We start from the raw sequence: 20,752 nt of genomic DNA, 5'->3' as shown, positions 1-20,752 counted from the left end.
GGTTTACTATCGATAGCTTATTCTTTTGTAACGACCTATCACTCTCGCTTTCTGACCCGCCCACTGGCATAATAGTTTAGCCATGATCTTCTTGTGCCTTACCCTGATGGCACTCCCTGGGCTTTTAGACACTGCTTCCTGTCCCTGCTCAGAAATTTATAGCTATGTCCATTCCTCATGCTACTGCACGACCCCTATGCCATGCACCATGCGCATCAACAACAAACAGACTAAGTCCTTACTTACTGTTGAGGTGCAAAAGACAGGGAGCCAAACGAACAACTGCTATAAGCCAAATGGGAAAAACATATGTTTTTACCCCCGCACTCACATTGGATACTCATATGGAGGTGGGATACAATATACTAACAGACATAAGGCACAACAGCAATACATAAATAATATAATTACCCAACTAAAGACGACTCCCGAAGCTTACAAGCGCATAGACCTACTCACTCAGCTGAGGCCCCTCCTGCACCCCCGCCCCCGACGATCTACATGTCACCCACCTTCTCAATTCCTCCTTCCAGTTTTTTCAGAGTTCACAAAAAAAGCCCTCCGAGGCACGCTGGATATGCATGTCACTAATCCCCTCACCGAATATCAAAGTCCCTTTGCCCGACACCTGGGTATCAGCAGGCAATTACACTCTCAAAACCAACAATACCACCAAAAGTATCACACAGCTTATTGGGCCAGTTGCTGACTATGTCTTGCTTGCCGACTCTTCAAATCTAACTTGCCTTATTAATACCTCATCCTCTAATGCTTCCTATTATAACGACACCCACTCTTGCACCTCATGGGTCCCATGGAACAGTACAAGCAACTGCACCAGCCCTGGGATCTTTCTCCTCTGTGGGACCTATGCCTATTCCTGCCTCCCTCCAGACCCTACAGGGTGCATCTTGGTTTTCTTAGCCCCAGGGCTAATCTTCATCAATGAAGGGAATATGGATCGAATCGTTGACCATCATGAGGGTTTACCAACAAAGCCTCCTTACAGAGGACGGCGGGCTATCGTTGCTCCTATCCTAATCGGGACTGGCATAACGATGACCCTAGGTGCTGGGATCGGGGGCATTTCAACTTCTGCTCATTTTTATTACAAATTGTCTCAGGAACTTAATGAAGACATGGAACAAGTGGTAGAGTCCCTTGTATCTGTTCAGAGACAGATTAATTCACTGGCCGCAGTAGCCCTACAAAATAGATGGGCCCTTGACCTCATCACTGTGGAAAAGGGGGGAACCTGTCTCTTCTTGGGGGAAGACTGTTGTTATTTTGTTAATGAAATGGGCATAGTCCAGGGAAAGGTAAAAGAGTTAAGAGTCAGAATTGAATGCCGGAAAAAGGAATTGCAAAACTTTCACAACACCCAAGGCCTATGGCATCAATTCCTCCCCTGGCTGCTCCCCTTCCTGGGACCAATAATGATCATTGTTATACTTCTTTTAGTTGGACCCTGCCTTGTCAACCTTTTCCAGAAGTTCCTGCAGGAGCGGATTCAAACCATTTCCCGGGAACAAGTGAAGACCATTCTCCTCGCTTAAATATGGGCAACAGACCCAAAGTCCCGAAAGATCCCTGACGACCGTCTGCCAATAGGTTGCAGGCCTAAGATGGGAGGCACTCCAACTGCCCCAACGAGCCAATCTACTTGCCTGGGACATAAAGGGCCCAAGAACCTCAGCACACGATGGGTCTAGGGCCCAATGGCGCTTGCGCAAGGCCCTTTACTAGTCCTACCCCTGTCCGAAACAATATACCTCCATCCAATGCCATCCTGAAGATCAGTTATAGGCCAAGCCCCTCGCCACAAAGCCTAATTCTGGCCAGCCCTCCAAAAGACCTTCAGCCAGGTCTTAAGCTGCAGGGGCCTATGCTTGACTGGATAGCCAATGACGGGTAAGATCCCCAGAGGGGGACAGCCTAAGACAGGCACAGTCACTGAGTCTTCAGCGAGGCCATGCGGGTGGCCCCCGATGGCTCCCAAGAAAGACCCCACAAATAAATAAATAAAAAAGGGGGATACATAGGGCGCATGGCTGAAAAAGGACACATGGCAAAGGCGCACCCATAAAGATGGCGCCTGGCTGATGTCAGGAGGGCGCGGCCCCAAATAATCACAAAACAATTGTGATTGGCCCCTGAACACTTCCACTTGCATGAACAGTGCATGATCACCATAGACCTCTGCTGTAACGTCAGCGTGTGATGGCCTGACGCTTAATATGATTGGAGCCGACCGCAGAAAGTCCCTTGCAAAACCCCCACGCTTGCCTTTATATACGGAGGGCTTGTAACAATAAAGCGGAACTGCCTTGACAGAACCCCCGCTGCGTCTGAGTGTCCTTCTCCGGGCGAGGAGGGCTGAGGGGCAGGCGGCCAGCTCACCCTTCCCCTGGGGTTTCTTCCCCACCACTCTGGCACGGGGAGGAAAAACGGGCTCCACATCTGAGGCCGAGGACTCGCCGACGCCTTGCTCTCCCCTGTGGTGCCACCGGGGGAGAAATAGGGGGACCCTACAGTCACCCAGTTATGAATTAGGAAGTAAGCTAGTCTTAGCCATTGTATTAACCAATATATTAACATAATACAGGTTACTAATATCTACAAACAAAACTAGAAAACTATTTGCATATTGTATCACTATACATCTATTATTTATAACTTGTCATGTTTTCCCAAAGTATTTGAAATCCAAATATTGCAGATTCTATTTTATACTACTTAGCTTCTTTAAGGAGAAGGCAATGGCAACCCACTCCAGTACTCTTGCCTGGAGAATCCCATGGATGAAGGAGCCTGATGGCCTGCAGTTCATGGGGTCGCTGGGAGTTGGACACGACCGAGCGACTTCACTGTCCCCTTTCACTTTCATGCATTGGAGAAGGAAATGACAACCCACTCCAGTATTCTTGCTTGGAGAATCCCAGGGACGGGGGAGCCTGGTGGGCTGCCCTCTGTGGGGTCGCACAGAGTCGGACACGACTGAAGCGACTTAGCAGCAGCAGCAGCAGCTTCTTTAAATCCCTTTGAGAAGACCAAATAAATAGATATGTAAGTTTTAATGTATATTTATATGTACTTTTGTTTTAAGGGGAAAATGTTATATTGTGCATTTGCTAGAAAGCTTCACACATCATTCATGTCATGAAATTGTCTTATGAGTGAGATATGCTTGTAGAGTTATTCTTTTAGTATTTTGAGCAGCTAGGCTTTCTGATTCCTGAATGGCATCCCAAACCAGCCACAGTTAACTATGCTCCCGTCTAGAGTTAAGGTTGTAATGAGGATTTTAAGAGTGTCACTTGTTCATTGAAAATAAGATTTAAGGTTTTCTGCAGAGACCTTGAACATTTAAAGAGTGACAAGTCGGTTTGGAGGGGGAAATTGTGAAATAAATAATACAAAATATGAGTTATTATTAATTATACAATTAAGAATTTTCCTCTAAAATAAATGTCAAATAAAAATTTAAAATTTCCTGTTCAAATATTGTATGGTTGTTTAGTACTGTCAGTGTCATAATGTGATTGCTTCTACATTTATGACATCATTAGTTTTGGATTAGGAAACAGTTACTCTAAGCAGCAAAATCAAAGGAAATGTGAGAACACTTCAGAAGTGCTTAGCAAGAAGAAATACTGCACAGAAAAACATGGAGTTATTGACTTTTTCCCCAAGATAACATTCTATTGCAGGATAAGCTCAGAGAAAACATAGCAATAATTCATACAAACCTCACTAGTAATCTCATTTTAAATATTTTCCTTGGTTTCTAACCACGTGCAATCTTCTGATACTGACAGGGAGTTAGAATTATTTCAAAATTAAATCAAATGACAGCATATCCTCTGACTTCTACTCTCATACATTTTATAAAATATTTATCTAGTGTTGACAAATGGAGATTGTCAAAGTCACTAGAGCCTTTGGGGACATTTATAACTGGTGAAACTAGAGACAAAAGGAAAAAGAACATTTTGTGGCCATTCCGAAAATCTTTTAATGAAAAAAATTCTTTAGGGAGATCTTTTATCTTGAAAAACAGTACCTTTTTTCCTCCCAGTTTAATTGCTCTAACTACAAACAATCAAAAAGAAAAAAAAATTTTACAAGCTACACTTGTGAGATTGACATGCAAATTAATATCTCTAGTTTACTGTGCTCCTTGTTTTGTTTGGAAACTGATATTTGCTTATCAACACTCTAACCTTGCTTCTGATGCTGCTAAGTCACTTCAGTCATGTCCGACTCTGTGTGACCCCATAGATGGCAGCCCACCAGGCTCCCCCGTCTCTGGGATTCTCTAGGCAAGAACACAGGAGTGAGTTGCCATTTCCTTCTCCAATGTGTGAAAGTGAAAAGTGAAAGTGAAGTTGCTCAGTAATGTCTGACTCGTAGTGACCCCATGGACTGCAGCCTACCAGGCTCCTCCACCCATAGGATTTTCTAGGCAATAGTACTGGAGTGGCTTGCCATTGCCTTCTCCGACTCTAACCTTAGGTTATGTAATAAATATTTGAGAGTTTTATTCAGTTAGATAGACTTTTTCCATAGTGAGATACTCTAGTAATAATTAAATTTTTCTTTCCCTTTTCTATTTCAAAGATACTATCTTTACTGCAGTGTTTTCCTTGAACAAATAGAGTACCTAACGTTGGGAGATTTTCTGCCTACTGTGTAAACAAGATACTCCAAATAAAGGCAGTTTCATGTGTTTCTTGTTATATAAGAGACAAGAGCCTCAAACTAGAGCTGTATTTCCAGGATAACTGTTTTCATTGCTTTATCTTCTCTGTTCTTGCTGGGAAGAGACACTTTATGTTCCCTCTCTGCGAGTTTGACAGAAAAAGTATCTTTCAAGCCAAACTCTGCTCAGAAAATGGCTTTCCTAAAAAGCTACAGAACTAGCTCTTCCTTCATTTTCTTTTCTTGTATTTCATTCGAAACAGTTCCCCTCCACCTCATTCATTTTCCTGTGCTTAGAAATGAAAATCAACTTCAATACTTATATATTTTAAAAAGAATAACATTTAAAAACTTTATATTTCTTTCCTGCACTAGAAAAAAAAAAGCAAGAAACTTTAGTATGAGGGCATTTTATAAAAATTATACTAGTGTTAAAAGAATAGTTTGTTGCATTTCAGGACCTGGCAGAGATGGGATTTGGGGGTGAACGTGGCTACTGTGACAGAAGGCAGGTCATGGACTGTCAGTTATGGCATTCAAACCCGGAGGACCCAGTTGTAGGAGTAAACAAATCTTGACACAAAGCAATCAGCAATTTTGTTCTTTAGTCGCTAAGTTGTACCCGACAGTTTGTGCCCCCAGGGACTGTAGCCTGAGAACTCCTCTGGCAAGAACACTAGAGTGAGTTGCCATTTTCTTCTCCAGGGGAAGTCTGGAAACCGTGACTCCCGCATTGCAGGCAGATTATCTACAACTGAGCAACTAGGGAAGCCCTTGTCCAAATTAAATGAAAATAGGGACTCCCCTGGAGGTCCAGGGGTTAAGACCACATGCTTCCAATGCAGGGGACACGAGTTTGATCCATGTTCAGTTCAGTCGCTCAGTCGTATCCAACTCTTTGCGACCCCATGAACCGCAGCACAACAGGCCTCCCTGTCCATCACCAACTCCTGGAGTTTACCAAACTCATATCCATTGAGTCGGTGATGGCATCCAACCATCTCATCCTCTGTCGTCCCGTTCTGCCTTCAATCTTTCCTAACATCTGGGTCTTTTCAAATGAGTCAGCTCTTCGCATCAGGTGGCCAAAATTTTGGAGTTTCAGATGCAACATCAGTTCTTCCAATGAACACCCAGGACTGGTTTCCTTTAGGATGGACTGGTTGGACCTCCTTGCAGTCCAAGGGACTCTCAAGAGTCTTCTCCAACACCACAGTTCAAGACCATCAATTCTTCTGCGCTCAATTTTCTTTATAGTCCAACTCTCACATCCATATATGACTATTGGAAAAACTATAGCCTCGACTAGATGACCTATGTTGAACAATGTCTCTGCTTTTTAATATGCTGTCTAGGTTGGTCATAATTTTCCTTCCAAGAAGTAAGCGTCTTTTAATTTCTTTTAATTGCATGTCTGCAATCACCATCTGCAGTGATTTTGGAGCCCCAAAAAATAAAAAGTCAGCCACAGTTTCCCCATCTATTTGCGATGAAGTGATGGAACCAGATGCCTTGATCTTAGTATTCCAATGTTGAGCTTTAAGCCAACTTTTTCACTCTCCACTTTCACTTTCATCAAGAGGCTCTTTAGTTCCTCTTCACTTTCTGCCATAAGGGTGGTGTCATCTGCATATCTGAGGTTATTGATAATTCTCCTGACAATCTTGATTCCAGCTTGTGCTTCATCCAGCCCAGCGTTTCTCATGATGCACTCTGCATATAAGTTAAATAAGCGGAAGGACAATATACAGCCTTGACATACTCCGTTTCCTATTTGGAACCAGTCTGTTGTTCCATGTCCAGTTCCAACTGTTGCTTCCTGACCTGCATATAGGTTTCTCAAGAGGCAGGTCAGGTGGTCTGGTATTCCCATCTCTTTCAAAATTTTCCACAGTTTATTGTAATCCATACAGTCAACGGTTTTGGCATAGTCAATGAAACAGAAATAGATGTTTTTCTGGAACTCTCTTGCTTTATCGATGATCCAGAAAATGTTGGCAATTTGATCTCTGGTTCAGCTTGAACATCTGAACATTCACAGTTCATGTATTGCTGAAGCCTGGTTTAGAGAATTTTGAGCATGACTTTACTATCGTGTGAGATGAGTGCAATTGTGTGGTAGTTTGAGCATTCTTTGGCATTGCCTTTCTTTGAGGTTAGAATGAAAACTGACCTTTTCCAGTCTTGTGGCCACTGCTGAGTTTTCCAAATTTGCTGGCATATTGAGTGCAGCACTTTCACAGCATCATCTTTCAGGATTTGAAATAGCTCCACTGGAATTCCATCACCTCCACTAGCTTTGTTCATAGTGATGCTTTCTAAGGCCCACTTGACTTCACATTCCAGGATGTCTGGCTCCAGGTGAGTGACCACACCATCGTGATTATCATGGTCGTGAAGATCTTTTTTGTACAATTCTTCTGTGTATTCTTGCCATCTCTTAATATCTTCTGCTTCTGTTAGGTCCATACCATTTCTGTCCTTTATTGAGCCTATCTTTGCATGAAATGTTCCCTTGGTATCTCTAATTTTCTTGAAGAGATCTCTAGTCTTTCCCATTCCATTGTTTTCCTCTATTTCTTTGCATTGATCACTGAGGAAGGCTTTCTTATCTCTCTTTGCTATTCTTTGGAACTCTGCATTCAGATGCTTATATCTTTCCTTTTCTCCTTTGCTTTTCGCTTCTCTTCTTTTCACAGCTATTTATAAGGCTTCCTCAGACATCCATTGTGCTTTTTTGCATTTCTTTTTCTTGGGGATGGTCTTGATCCCTGTCTCCTGTTCAATGTCATGAACCTCTGTCCATAGTTCATCAGGCATTCTGTCTAACCTCTGTCCGTAGTTCATCAGGTATTCTATCAGATCTAGTCCCTTAAATCTATTTCTCACTTCCACTGTATAATCTTAAGGGATTTGATTTAGGTCATACTTGAATGGTCTAGTAGTTTTCCCCACACTCTTCAATTTCAGTCTTAATTTGGCAGTAAGGAGTTCATGATCTGAACCACAGTCAGCTCCCGGTCTTGTTTTTGCTGACTGTATAGAGCTTCTCCATCTTTAGCTGCAAAGAATATAATCAATCAGATTTTGGTGTTGAGCATCTGGTGATGTCCATGTGTAGAGTCTTCTCTTGTGTTGTTGGAAGAGGGTGTTTGCTATGACCAGTGCATCCTCTTGACAAAACTCTATTAGCCTTTGCCCTGCTTCATTCCGTGCTCCAAGGCCAAATTTGCCTGTTACTGCAGGTGTTTCTTGACTTCCTACTTTTGCATTCCAGTCCCCTAGAATGAAAAGGACATCTTTTTTGGGTGTTAGTTCTAAAAGGTCTTGTAGGTCTTCATACAACCATTCAGCTTCAGCTTTTTTGGCCTTACTGGTTGGTGCATAGACTTGGGTTACCGTGATATTGAATGGTTTGCCTTGGAAATTAACAGAGATCATTCTGTCATTTTTGAGATTGCATCCAAGTACTGCATTTCGGACTCTTTTATTGACCATGATGGCTACTCCATTTCTTCTAAGGGATTCCTGCCCACAGTAGTTATATAATGGTCATCCGAGTTAAATTCACCCATTCCAGTCCATTTTAATTCACTGATTCCTAGAATGTCGACGTTCACTCTTGCCATCTCCTGTTTGACCACTTCCAATTTGTCTTGATTGATGGAACTAACATTCCAGGTTCCTATGCAATATTGCTCTTTACAGCATCGGACCTTGCTTCTGTCACCAGTCACATCCACAACTGGGTGTTGTTTTTGCTTTGGCTCCATCCCTTCGTTCTTTCTCGAGTTATTTCTCCACTGATCTCCAGTAGCATATTGGGCACCTACCGACCTGGGAAGTTCATCTTTCAGTGTCCTATCTTTTTGCCTCTTCATACTGTTCATGGGGTTCTCAAGGCAAGAATACTGAAGTGGTTTGCCATTCCCTTCTCCAGTGGATCACATTCTGTCAGACCTCTCCACTGTGACCCGTCTTGCGTGGCCCCACTTGGCATGGCTCATAGTTTCATTGAGTTAGACAGAGCTGTGGTCTGTGTGATCAGATTGGCTAGCTGTCTGTGATTGTTGTTTCAGTCTGTCTGCCCTCTGATGCCCTCTCTTAGCGCCTACCATCTTACTTGGGTTTCTCTTACCTTGGATGTGGAGTATCTCATCCCACATGCTGCATGACCATAAAAACTCCAAAACAATGAATTTAATGAAAATAAAGTCCCTGAAACTCAAATATCTCAAAACACATTCTAAAGAATTTGTTGATTAGCTGATTGCATTTATGGAAAGTGCATATTAAGTCATTTTTGTTTTAGCAAGCGATTATATTTCAGATGGTCTTTATGTTCACTTGTAGGTTTATCTGCTTTGTTTTTGTTTTGGGAATCAATTTTAATTGAGGACTGAACTATGTCAATGAAGAAAATTTATAAAGACATCTATCTTTCCAATCTAGCTTGGAAGTGCTTTCCTGGGGGACACCAGTTTCTTCAGAACCCTTATAGAAATGTCCATTTTGACTCCTTGCACCTCCAGTAGTCAGCCTTTCAAGACCTGATATGTGACCGTTCCCTTTCTCCTGGATGGTATCGATTTCTGCTCTTTGACAGACCTGCTGAGATGCCGACCAAATGTGTTGAGGAATCAATTCATTATGTTAGCTCCATGTGCTTTTTCTTAAGTATTTTTTGCTATAAGGTTTGAATCTTGTTACAACCAATTTATAACTCACACTGCAATATTTTAATTTTTCATCAAGATTAAGTTAATCTGAGGGAGTATTCCCATACTTCTCTATTCTGACAATAATAGTAATAGTTAATATAATGCCCAACAGTCCACCAAGTTTTTTTATTTACAATGTTTATAGAAAACAGTCTTTCATCATTATTCTCACCATATAATACAGGAAATATATTTTTAGGGGTTAACACTTCTAGAGTCACCTAGATAGCAGGTCAGATAGCCAAGTTTTGATCACAGGCAGTCAGTCTCCAGGGTTCGTGTACTTAACCTCAGTAACTTGCAAATAGTAAAATCCTGCCTAATTTAAGTGCCTCAGTTCTTGCCTGCTTAATAGAAGGATTATGTCTTAATAGAAGCCTCATTTTCTTTATCACTGCATGTGTGCATGCCAACTTGCTTCAGTCATGTCTGGCTTTTTGTGACTCTATGGACTGTAGCCTGCCAGGCTCCTCTGTCCACGGGATTCTCCAGGCAAGAATACTGCAGTTGGTTGCCATGTCCTTCTCCAGGGGATCTTCCTAACCAAGGGATCGAACCCACATCTCTTGAGTCTTCTGCATTGGCAGGTGGATTCTTTACCACTGAGCCACCTGGGAAGTCCTTTCTTTATCGTTACCCACCATTTTAAATTATTATACCCACATTTAAAAAATTTTAAAAAGTTGGAATTGTTTTCCTTTTTTAGGTATGTAATGTAGAAAGAACTTGAGAAAGATATCCAAATTTGGTTTCAAGTGAGGCTTTATCTTCATTATTTTCCTCAAATTGCTAACCAGTTGGTCCATCACCAGATTTTGAGCAATCCTTTCTTTCTCCCCTGATTTTTTGATGCCTTTTCCACTCTGCACTAACATCTTATACATATTATTTTCAGAAAACTTTCAAGAAATCTCCAAGATCAGTTTATTTTTGTGCTATATATTAAGATGACTTCAGGTTGACTTGTCTTAGGATGTATCAGCTATTCAGTAAATTCACTGATACTGAATTTCTCTTGTTCACAATATAAATGAATAATAATAAATGTAGTAAAAGTATTTTAACTGAAAAAAGATTGTATTAATTATGAGAAAGCTACCCTTAAATTTATGGCTTTCCAGGTGGTTCAAGTGGTGAAGAATCCATGTGCCAATGCGGGAGATGCATGCAGGAGATGCAGGTTCAATCTCTGGGTCAGGAAGATCCCCTGGAGGAGGAAATGGTAACCCACTCCAGTATTCTTGCCTAGAAAATTCCATGGACAGAGGAGTCCAGTAGGCTACAGTCCATGGAGTCACAAAGAATCAGAAATGACTGATCACACAAACACATATCCTTAAATTTACTATTTATGACTTTATCTTTTCTTTTATGGTACAGGCACAAGTTATTAGATTTTTTTGGTGATTGATACTTAAATATTTTAAATATTAAAATTGTATGGCGTCACCGATTCGATTGACATGAGTTTGAGCAGGTTCCAGGGGTTGGTGATGGACAGGGAAGCCTGGGGTGCTGCAGTCCATGCATTCACAGAGAGTCAGACACGACTGAAAATGAACTGAACTGAACTTGAGTATTTTGAAGGTTGTTTAAAATAAGATGTAAAATTGATGTATCTACCATGTATGAAAACAAATTGGTGTTTCAACTTTTGTTTTCTCTGCTTCAAAAGATGAACCACTGTGGAACACAGGCCCCCATCTGGCTGTCTCTGAAAGATTCAGAAACATTGCCTCCACCTGGGAACTCAAGCAACTGACAGCTTGTGCCACGTGGCAGTTTTTGTTCAGCACTATGAATGTCTGCTGTCTTTTTCAAATCCTGGTGTCTGTAAGAAACTGTGGAAAGTTTTTTGTGTACTTCCCACAACCCACTCAAGGATTCATGGGATACTGTGCAGAAGGAAAGAAAACATGTGTAATGCACATGCGTTGCTAGAGTTGAACTCTGTGTGTTGGAGTGTTTGTGCCATCCTCGGGACGGGGTTTATGGAGCTAATGTAAATCTCAGTAAGATATTTGGTTTACTATTATTGCTAAAATGAGGCTAAATTTCTGGTTTAAATTGGCCAGATTTGTTAAGGGTTCTTTGCCAAGATGTTCAAATCGTCAAAATTATTTCTTAATGTGGAAGTGTGAACAGTTAATATCAGCACTGGTAATGTATATTGATACCATTTATCTACTAATAACATTCAGTAGGAAGTACCTTTCTCCTTTATGGTACGCTTCAGTTCAGTTCAGTTGCTCAGTCGTGTCTGACTCTCTGCAACCCCATCAACCACAGCATGCCAGGCTTCCCTGTCCATAACCAACTTCCGGAGCTTACTCAAACCCATGTCCATCGAGTCGGTGATGCCATCCAACCATCTCATCCTCTGTCATCCCCTTCCCCTCCCACCTTCAATCTTTCCCATCATCAGGGTCTTTTCCAATGAGTCAGTTCTTAGCATCAGGTGGCCAAAGTATTGGAATTTCAGCTTTAGCGTCAGTCCTTCCAATGAGTATTCAGGACTGATTTCCTTTAGGGTGGACTGGCTGGATCTCCTTGCAGTCCAAGAGACTTTCAAGAATCTTCTCCAACACCACAGTTCAAAAGTATCAATTCTTCAGTGCTCAGCTTGCTCAAAGTCATAACCCCAGTCTAATTATCAGAGAGTTCACATAAACCCAAATTGAGAAACATTCTACAAAACATGTAAATAGTACTATTTAGAAGTGTCAAAATCAAAGAAAACCATGGAAGATGGAGAGGACTAAGAAAGCATGTGTAATGCATTATGAAGATATCCTGGACTGAGTAACTAGAAACTTTTAGAAAAGAACACTCATGAAAAACTGGTAAAAATCTAAACAGAGACTTCAGTTTATTTACAAGTAGACTCCTAAAGGCAATGTTTTAGTTTTAACAAATGTATCACGGTTTTTAACAAGTGAACATTAGTGGAACATGGATAAAGACTATAAGGGATAGCTGTGCATTATTTTGCAAACTTTGTGTGAATATAAATCATTTTAAAATAAAATGCTCATCACAAAACAAACCAAAATTATTTTGGAAAGCAAAGAAAACTGAATGCAATAGGGATTGACTGGTACAGGGATGCTATCTTACAAGGGCACCTGGGAAATGTCTCTCTGAATAGGTGATGAACTTGAGCTGATCTCTGAATGAAGAGAAAGGTGGGGAAAAACATTCCAGGTAAAAAGAACAACAAATGCCAACGTCCTTAGATAGTTGTAAAGATGGACACTTGAGGAACTGAAGGAGAAACAACATGGCAGAAACACTGAGTGGATGACCCCTAGGAGGTGAGATCAGATGACATGCATTTGGAAGGGAGAATCTATAGTGCCTGTAGACCATGGTAAGAACTTACATTTAGTCCTAGCTGCAATAACGTGTTATGGGATTTTAAACAGGTGAATAACATGATCTGAGGATTGCATTCAAAAGGCTACTATTCCTGTAGAAGAATAGTAGCTACTATTCTATTCCTGTAGAAGAATAGATAGAATTCCTCTATCTAGGAGGCTATTGCATTAATTCAGTAGAAAGATGGTGGTGGCTTAGGGGTTGGGGGAGGTGGAAATGGCTTAGACTAGTGGCAAAGGAAAGAGGGTATTGAGTTGAGATGTCTTTTAGAGATGGAAGCTCATGTATTAGATGTGGGAGAAAATGGAAAGAGAGAAACCAAGAACAACATCTAGGTTTTTTCTTTGAGTAATTGGGATGGGACAGACTGAGTACAAACACACTGGCTGGGGAGAGAGAGAGGAATCAAGAATTCTGCTTTGGCCTGTTGTCTAAGAGGGGGCATGAGATATACAGACATAAAATACACATCAGACTTTTGACCTTGACACTGATCATGGTATGGATATTGAAGAATAAGGACCCTTACTAGGAGCCCCAAAATACACTGTCATGGAGCTCAGAATTGATATCTAATGAATCTAATGAATTTTTTCCATTCCTTTTCTTTTATAGCTAAATTATGACTCTGAATTCTTTGAAAACAGACAATGTACTCTTTACATTAATAGCAGTATTTAATAGAACTAGTGGCCCAACTCAGCTGCAAGAAACTCAAAATAGAAACCACATAATAGCGATTTTTTTATTTTTTTTATTTTGAGGGCTTAGACAAGTATGAAGCTGATAAAGGAGGGATTTATTCCTGGTTGAAGATGGGGGTAGTGTGCTGATGTGTGACCAGGTTATGGGGGAAAACCAGTCCCCTTCTGATTTATTATCTGATCTCATCCATATGTAGGAGACTGAAAATGCTGTGAAATACTGCTGTGGATCAGTAGGTAAACATTGCTTCAGTAAATTATAACTGTATGGGTAACATCTGGGATTCCCAGGTTGGCACTAGTGGTAAAGATCCCACCTGCCAATGCAGGAGACTTAAGAGACAACGGTTTGATCCCTGGGTTGGAAAGACCTCCTGGAGATAGGCTCAGCAATCCACTCCAGTATTCTTGCCTGGGGAATCCCGTGGAAAGAGGAGCTTGATGGGCTACAGACCATAGGGTCCACAAAGAGTCTGACACAACTGAAGTGACAGTATGCACACACATGTGCACACGCACACACATGCATGGGTTACATCTACAAACATTTTCATCCTAAGATTACTGGACTCACCAAATTAGAAAACCCCAAATGAAACAGACACAGCAAAGCAATGGCAAAGAATAAACATTATAAATTACTATTAATTTCAGTAAATTACAGTCAAAAAGCTTAAAAGTTGTAAAGAATACTGGAGTTAAGGAGAGGATAAAATTTATAATGTGGTGTCATCAAAGAAAGCCTTTTCTGACCACAGGGCACTGACACGGGAGTTTGAAAGTGAATAGCCCTTGGTCAAATAAAGAGTGAGGGAAGGAACTTCCCAGATAGCAACAGTAATACATGGATGGCCTTAATGTGATTAGGATAGGTTATACTCACAAGAGTGAGGGCAGGACAGAGATGCTGGATCTCAGTGAGCAAGTGAGAGCATAATAAAACAAGTACTTGGAAGTTCAGTGAGGCCTAATATTTAAGGAGATCTGCTTTCATTCTCTGTGCACTGAAAAGTCTTTGGAGAATTATCCTGAGAGAGTTAGTAAATGCTCACATTCCTTACACAGCTGCTGGCCAACTAAACCTGGCTGCAGGCAGTAAGTTCAGTAGGGAAGGGTAGCATCTGCTCAGTTAGTAAAGCTCGTGTCTTTCACTGGAAAAGAGAAAATCCAGAGAGACACATTAGCTTCACTCAGTGGCCAAGCTGAGATATTTTGAAAAATATTGTGGGTTTTCTTTTGTAAGTATTTTTCAGTACTCTTTACACCATATTTTTTCAACACTCTTTACACATGGTACCTCAGACTGTAAAGAATCTGCCTCCAATGCCGGAGACTCAGGGTTGATCCTTGAGTCGGGAAGATCCTGTAGAGAAGGGAATAGCTATCCACTTCAGTATTCTTGCTTGGAGAATCCCATGGACAGAGGAGCCTGGCAGGCTACAGTCGATGGAGTTGCAAAGAGTCGGACACGACTGAGTGTCTAACATACTTTATATACAATTTCAAATAATGTTATCAAATATTTATGTAAAATTTTGCAGATGTTTCAATGGAAAAAACCAACAATTTACCAACATTGGTGGTGGTGGTGGTTTAGTTGCTAAGTTGTATCCAACTCTTGTGACCCCATGGACTGTAAACTGCCAGGCTCCTCTGTCCATGGGATTCTCCAGGCAAGAATACTGGGGTAGGTTGCCATTTCCTTCTCCAGGGGATCTTCCCGATCCAGGAATCGATTGGGTCTCCTACATTGCAGGCAGATATTTTACTGACTGAGCTATAAGAGAAGTCCCATTAGTTTAAGAAATAGTGGCAACAGTTTAAAATTTTAAAAAAAAATAACTGTTACTCTAGAGAATAGCCTAACATACAAATAATTACCTCAACAGAAATTTTATTTTGTTATTGTTTGCATTGAATTTAGAAACTCAGTATTTAAAATTTTCACTTCACAACATGCCCTTAAAACTTAAGAAATATTTCCTGTTTTATTGATATTACTACTCATTCAATTTCTCAAGCCTGAATATTCAGAATTATTTCTCTCATTCTCCATATTCGAGTCCTCTGACTGGTTTTAGGGAAAGGGAGATGATTGTTACTTTTTACTTTTAATATACAAGTTACTGCTGCTGCTGCTAAGTCACTTCAGTCGTGTCCGACACTGTGCGACCCCATAGACGGCAGCCCACCAGGCTCTGCCGTCCCTGGGATTCTCCAGGCAAGAACACTGGAGTGGATTGCCATTTTCTCCTCCAATGCATGCAAGTGAAAAGTGAAAGTGAAGTCGTTCAGTCATGTCCAACTCTTAACGACCCCACTGACTGTAGCCTACCAGGCTCCTCTGTCCACGGGATTTTCCAGGCAAGAGTACTGGAGTGGGTTGCCGTTGCCTACTCCGAATATACAAGTTAGTCAAACATATACATAATTATCCTCTCTGATATGCCAGTAAAAGCTTACCTTGAAGTACCATTTAGACTTCAATTAAACTTCATAGATAGCAAACAAAAATGTCACTTAATCCTCTTAAGAATTTCTTTTTCGTGCTTAGCAAGAATCTGGGACAAATGTTCAATAATGATGGTGATTTGGCCACTTTACAATGCCAGGTTGAGGTTTCTGTGAGTCTCTAGGCTCTTCCTGCATGGTGACAGGCTGAAGGTCCAGGTTTAACCTTTTAATTTGCTTTTAGACAGAATAAAATGAAAAACCCAAAGGCTGAAAGAGGGCTGGTGGTAACTGAAACTTGCCCCCTTTTAAGAAGCTTATTTGGGAAAAACCTTATCACAACTACTTCAGATTTTCCTGGCTTTTCTCAGTCTCATTTTCAATGAGACTATGAAATGTTTTTTCACTTGGATGTATTTCTACCCCAAACCTATGGTGATTGGGTAGGCAACAGTTAGTCATATTTACCTTAAAAACCATCAAAAAAGCAAAAATTAAGAAAAAATATCTCACTTTAATAGTATATTCTCATGACTAGGTTTTGTTTTCTTTAATTCATATGTCACTTTCACACAATTTATCTACCCTTAGTTATTTCTAGAAGCCAAATAAGAAAATAAACATTGATTTAAGATTATAATTGTAAAGAGTGCCATTCAAACAAAAAATTGAATGCTTTTATTAGAATAATACATGGAAAAATATTTTTCACATTTTACATAGATAGCAAAATAGTCCTTGAGCTATACATGAAGAGGCAACATATCAATTGAAAATAGGCTATAAGAAATTAAGATTGTATTATAGAAAGCCTATAGCACCCATGAAAAAATAAAATAGCATAGCTAATCAGCCAACAAAGAGATAAAATGGAATCATAAAATATACTGTTTGAGGCAGAAAAATGTAAAAAGTGACAATAAGACAAATAGAAAACAACAACATGGTAAATTTAAACCCTACAATATCAATAATCAATTAAACAAAAATAGTCAAAAATCTCAACTGAAAGTCAGAAATTGTCAAATTGGATAGAAAAGTAAGACACAACTATGGGCTGCCTAGAAAAACCAACTTTAAAGATTTCTAAAAATGAGGTTGAAAGTGTAAGAATAGAAAAAGATATACTTAGGTAACACAAATCACAAGGAATATGAGTGGCTAAATTAATAGACAAAGATTATAGAGTGAAGAATATTACATGGAAAGGCAGCATTCATTTCCTAATGATAAAAGAGTCAATTGAACAACAGAACGTAAAAATCTAAATCCTTAATGTACCTAAAAATAGAGATTCAAAATATATGAAGCAAACTTATCCATCTTCAAGAAGAAATAGACAAATCTATAGTCTATGTTGGAGATTAATACCCATCTGTCAATAACTGAGCATGTAGAAACAATAGCAAAGTGGAGGAGACTAGAAAATCCATCTTATCTACAAATTGCAAAATTGGAGGAGGCTAGGCAATCAGTATTATTTCCAAATTGTACATGAAGCATTTACTGAGATATAACACATTCTGGGCCCTAAATTAAGGAAATTAGAATATTAGAAAAAGTTTGCAGTTAATTAAAAGAAAAACCTACTAAACATCTATATTGGAAAAGAACAGTCACAAATTAAAGACCTCAGCTTATACACTGAGCCTAGAAGAAGTACAGACGAGACCCGGAGTGAGCAGGAAACGGAAATAATGATCAGAGTGAAAATCACTGAAACAACACACAAAACAGAAAACTCAAGAAAATTAAAAGGTAGTTCTTTGAGAAATTCAAGAACATTAATAAGTCCCTAGCCAATTCAGTCAATGAAAAAGAGAAGATAGAAACTACCAGTATCAGGAATAACAGACGTAATATAACTACAGATTCTACATATATTACAAGAAATGATTATTATGAATAACTGCCAATGAACTCAACATAAATGAAGTAGACAAATTCTTGAAATACACAAAATGAAAGCTCATTCAAAATAAATAACTTCAACGACCTAATGTCTATTCAATAAATTGTATTTCTAGTTAAAATCTATCATACAAAACAAGGAAACAAAAATTCATGCCCAGATGACTTAGGAATTCTTCCCAACATATAGGGGGGAAATACTACCAATTTTATATAACTCTTCCAAAAAATATAGAAAAGGGACGGCAATGGCAACCCACTCCAGTACTCTTGCCTGGAAAATCCCATGGATGGAGGAGCCTGGTGGGCTGCAGTCCATGGGGTCGCTAAGAGTCGGACACGACTGAGCGACTTCATTTTCACTTTTCATTTTCACACATTGGAGAAGGAAATGACAACCCACACCAGTGTTCTTGCCTGGAGAATCCCAGGGAGGGCAGAGCCTGGTGGGCTGCCGCCTATGGGGTCGCACAGTGTCGGACACGACTGAAGTGACTTAACAGCAGCAGCAAACTTCTGTGAGGTCAGCATTATTCCAAAAGTAAAACCAGATACAGGCATTACAAGAAAACTATGGAACAACATCCCACATGAATATAAATACATATGACCAAAAAAACTGCACATGAAAAAAACCACATGGTGATTTGGGTTGCAAATGACAGAAAACAAGTAAAAATAATATAAAAAGAAAATCACCACTAAGGTTTTAGGATATGTCATTGAATCTGAGGAAGAGTTAAATGGAATCCCTCAGAAAGTGTGGGCAAGAGAGCAACCATAATCTTAGCTGTAGGAATCTGTCTGGTGGCTCAGTAAAGAATCCGCCTGCAATGTGGGAGACCTGGGTTCAGTCCCTGGGTTGGGAAGATCCCCTTGGTGAGGGCATGTCAACCCATTCGAGTATTCTTGTCTGGAGAATCCCTATGTACAGAGGAGCCTGGCTGGCTACAGTCCATTGGGTGGAAGGGGAATGGGGGATGGAGAGGGTCTCAAAGAGTCTGATACAACTGATCAACTAAGCACACACACAGACATTCCTATAGAGCTCCATTATTAACCTGTCTTAGCTTTCAACTCCTCATCTCTGTTTAGTTCTAAATTCTTCTGAGAAGCAATCTGATGAGCCTATCTTTGTTCATAATAGGCTGAACTTGGCATTGGGGTATAAATACTACCATGATAGCAGCAGACTCAGTTTTATAATCCTGTGCATGACTATGGAGGAGGCAATTCCTAAGGAAAGGATGCCCAGGTGACTGCTATAAATTTCTGGAGATTGTAATGTTTCACTACTTAATAATACAGACTAAAATTTAGAACGAAGATGTGAAAGCTAAAATTGTTTCAAAATATGATTCAAAATTATCTTCATTTGATCTCATCCTGAAAAGGGGAAAAAAGTTTCATAAAAGAAAAATGAGAATAGAAAATCTTAATCTATATTAAAACATACTTCTCAAAAAATTGTCCTCTTAGCTATCTATCACCTAACAATTTATCTTACTAGTTGGTTAAATCTATAAACCTTAACCTTTTGCAGCTGTTTCTGATGCGAATTTATACCCATGTGACCCTGATGAAACTGAAATTGAAGGTGACTGTGTTCTATCAGTTTGTTTTTAACAATGTATTTATAAACCATTAATTTCAAAAGGTTTTTATTTTCTGTAACTTAATTTATGTGTTGAATTACAGTAATATTCGACAATAGTCTCAATTCAGTTCAGTTCAGTCGCTCAGTCGTGTCCAACTCTTTGAAACCCCATGAATCACAGCACGCCAGGCCTCCCTGTCCATCAGAGCTCCCAGAGTTCACTCAAATTCATGTCCATCGAGTCGGTGATGCCATCCAGCCATCTCATTCTCTGTCGTCCTCTTCTCCTCCCGCCCCCAATCCCTCCCAGCATCGGAGTCTTTTCCAATGAGTCAACTCTTCACATGAGGTGGCCAAAGTATTGGAGCTTCAGCTTCAGCATCAATCCTTCCAATGAACACCCAGGACTAATCTTCTTTAGAATGGACTCCTTGCAGTCCAAGGGACTCTCAAGAGTCTTCTCCAGCACCACAGTTCAAAAGCATCAATTCTTCGGTGATCAGCTTTCTTCACAGTCCAACTCTCACATTCATACATGAAAAATTGGAAAAACAACAGCCTTGACTAGACGGACCTTGGTTGGCAAAGTAATGTCTCTACTTTTTAATATGCTATCTAGGTTGGTCATAACTTTCCTTCCAAGGAGTAAGCGTCTTTTAATTTCATGGCTGCAATAAGAATCTGCAGTGATTTTCGAGTCCAAAAAAATAAAGTCTGACACTGTTTCCACTGTCTCCCCATCTATTTCCCATGAAGTGATGGGACCAGATGCCATGATCTTAGTTTTCTGAATGTTGAGATTCAAGCCAACTTTTTCACTCTCCTCTTTCACTTTCATCAAGAGGCTTTTTAGTTCCTCTTTACATTCTGCCATAAGGGTGGTGTCATCTGCGTATCTGAGGTTGATATTTCTCCCAGCAATCCTGATTCCAGCTTGTGCTTCTTCCAGCCCAGCGTTCCTCATGATGTACTCTGCATAGAAGTTAAATAAGCAAGGTGACAATATACAACCTTGACGTACTCCTTTTCCTATTTGGAACCAGTCTGTTGTTCCATGTCCAGTTCTAACTGTTGTTTCCTGACTTGCATACAGGTTTCTCAAGAGGCAAGTCAGGTGGTCTGGTACTCCGATCTAGTGAAGAATTTTCCACAGTTTATTGTGATCCACGCAGTCAAAGGCTTTGGCATAGTCAATGAAGCAGAAATAGATGTTTTTCTGGAACTCTCTTGCTTTTTTGATGATCCAGCAGATGTTGGCAATTTGATCTCTGGTTCCTCTGCCTTTTCTA

At 40.2% G+C, this 20,752-nt stretch overlaps 2 protein-coding genes across 2 annotated transcripts in view; both read left to right on the top strand.

Moving 5' to 3' along the window:
* The first annotated feature begins 581 nt into the window (after nt 1–581).
* LOC148778304 (syncytin-1-like) lies at nt 582–1,556 on the top strand. The gene has a single exon (XM_088831649.1). The coding sequence runs from the start codon at nt 582–584 to the stop codon at nt 1,554–1,556; it is 975 nt and encodes a 324-aa protein (XP_088687775.1).
* Nucleotides 1,557–1,702: 146 nt separating this feature from the next.
* The window catches only part of VWDE (von Willebrand factor D and EGF domains), an 84,200-nt gene continuing 65,150 nt past the window's right edge, over nt 1,703–20,752 (top strand). Inside the window, 5 exon segments of the mRNA XM_088831646.1 lie at nt 1,703–1,865; nt 9,154–9,353; nt 11,098–11,167; nt 11,170–11,340; nt 19,410–19,480. Of these exon segments, the coding sequence (XP_088687772.1) occupies nt 1,703–1,865; nt 9,154–9,353; nt 11,098–11,167; nt 11,170–11,340; nt 19,410–19,480 (675 nt within the window).

The sequence above is a fragment of the Moschus berezovskii genome, chromosome 3 (genome assembly GCF_049115385.1).
Source record: "Moschus berezovskii isolate FMDL1 chromosome 3, NW_MosBer_1.0, whole genome shotgun sequence".
Lineage (NCBI taxonomy): Eukaryota > Metazoa > Chordata > Mammalia > Artiodactyla > Moschidae > Moschus > Moschus berezovskii.
This window is presented reverse-complemented; position numbering and strand designations above follow the sequence as displayed.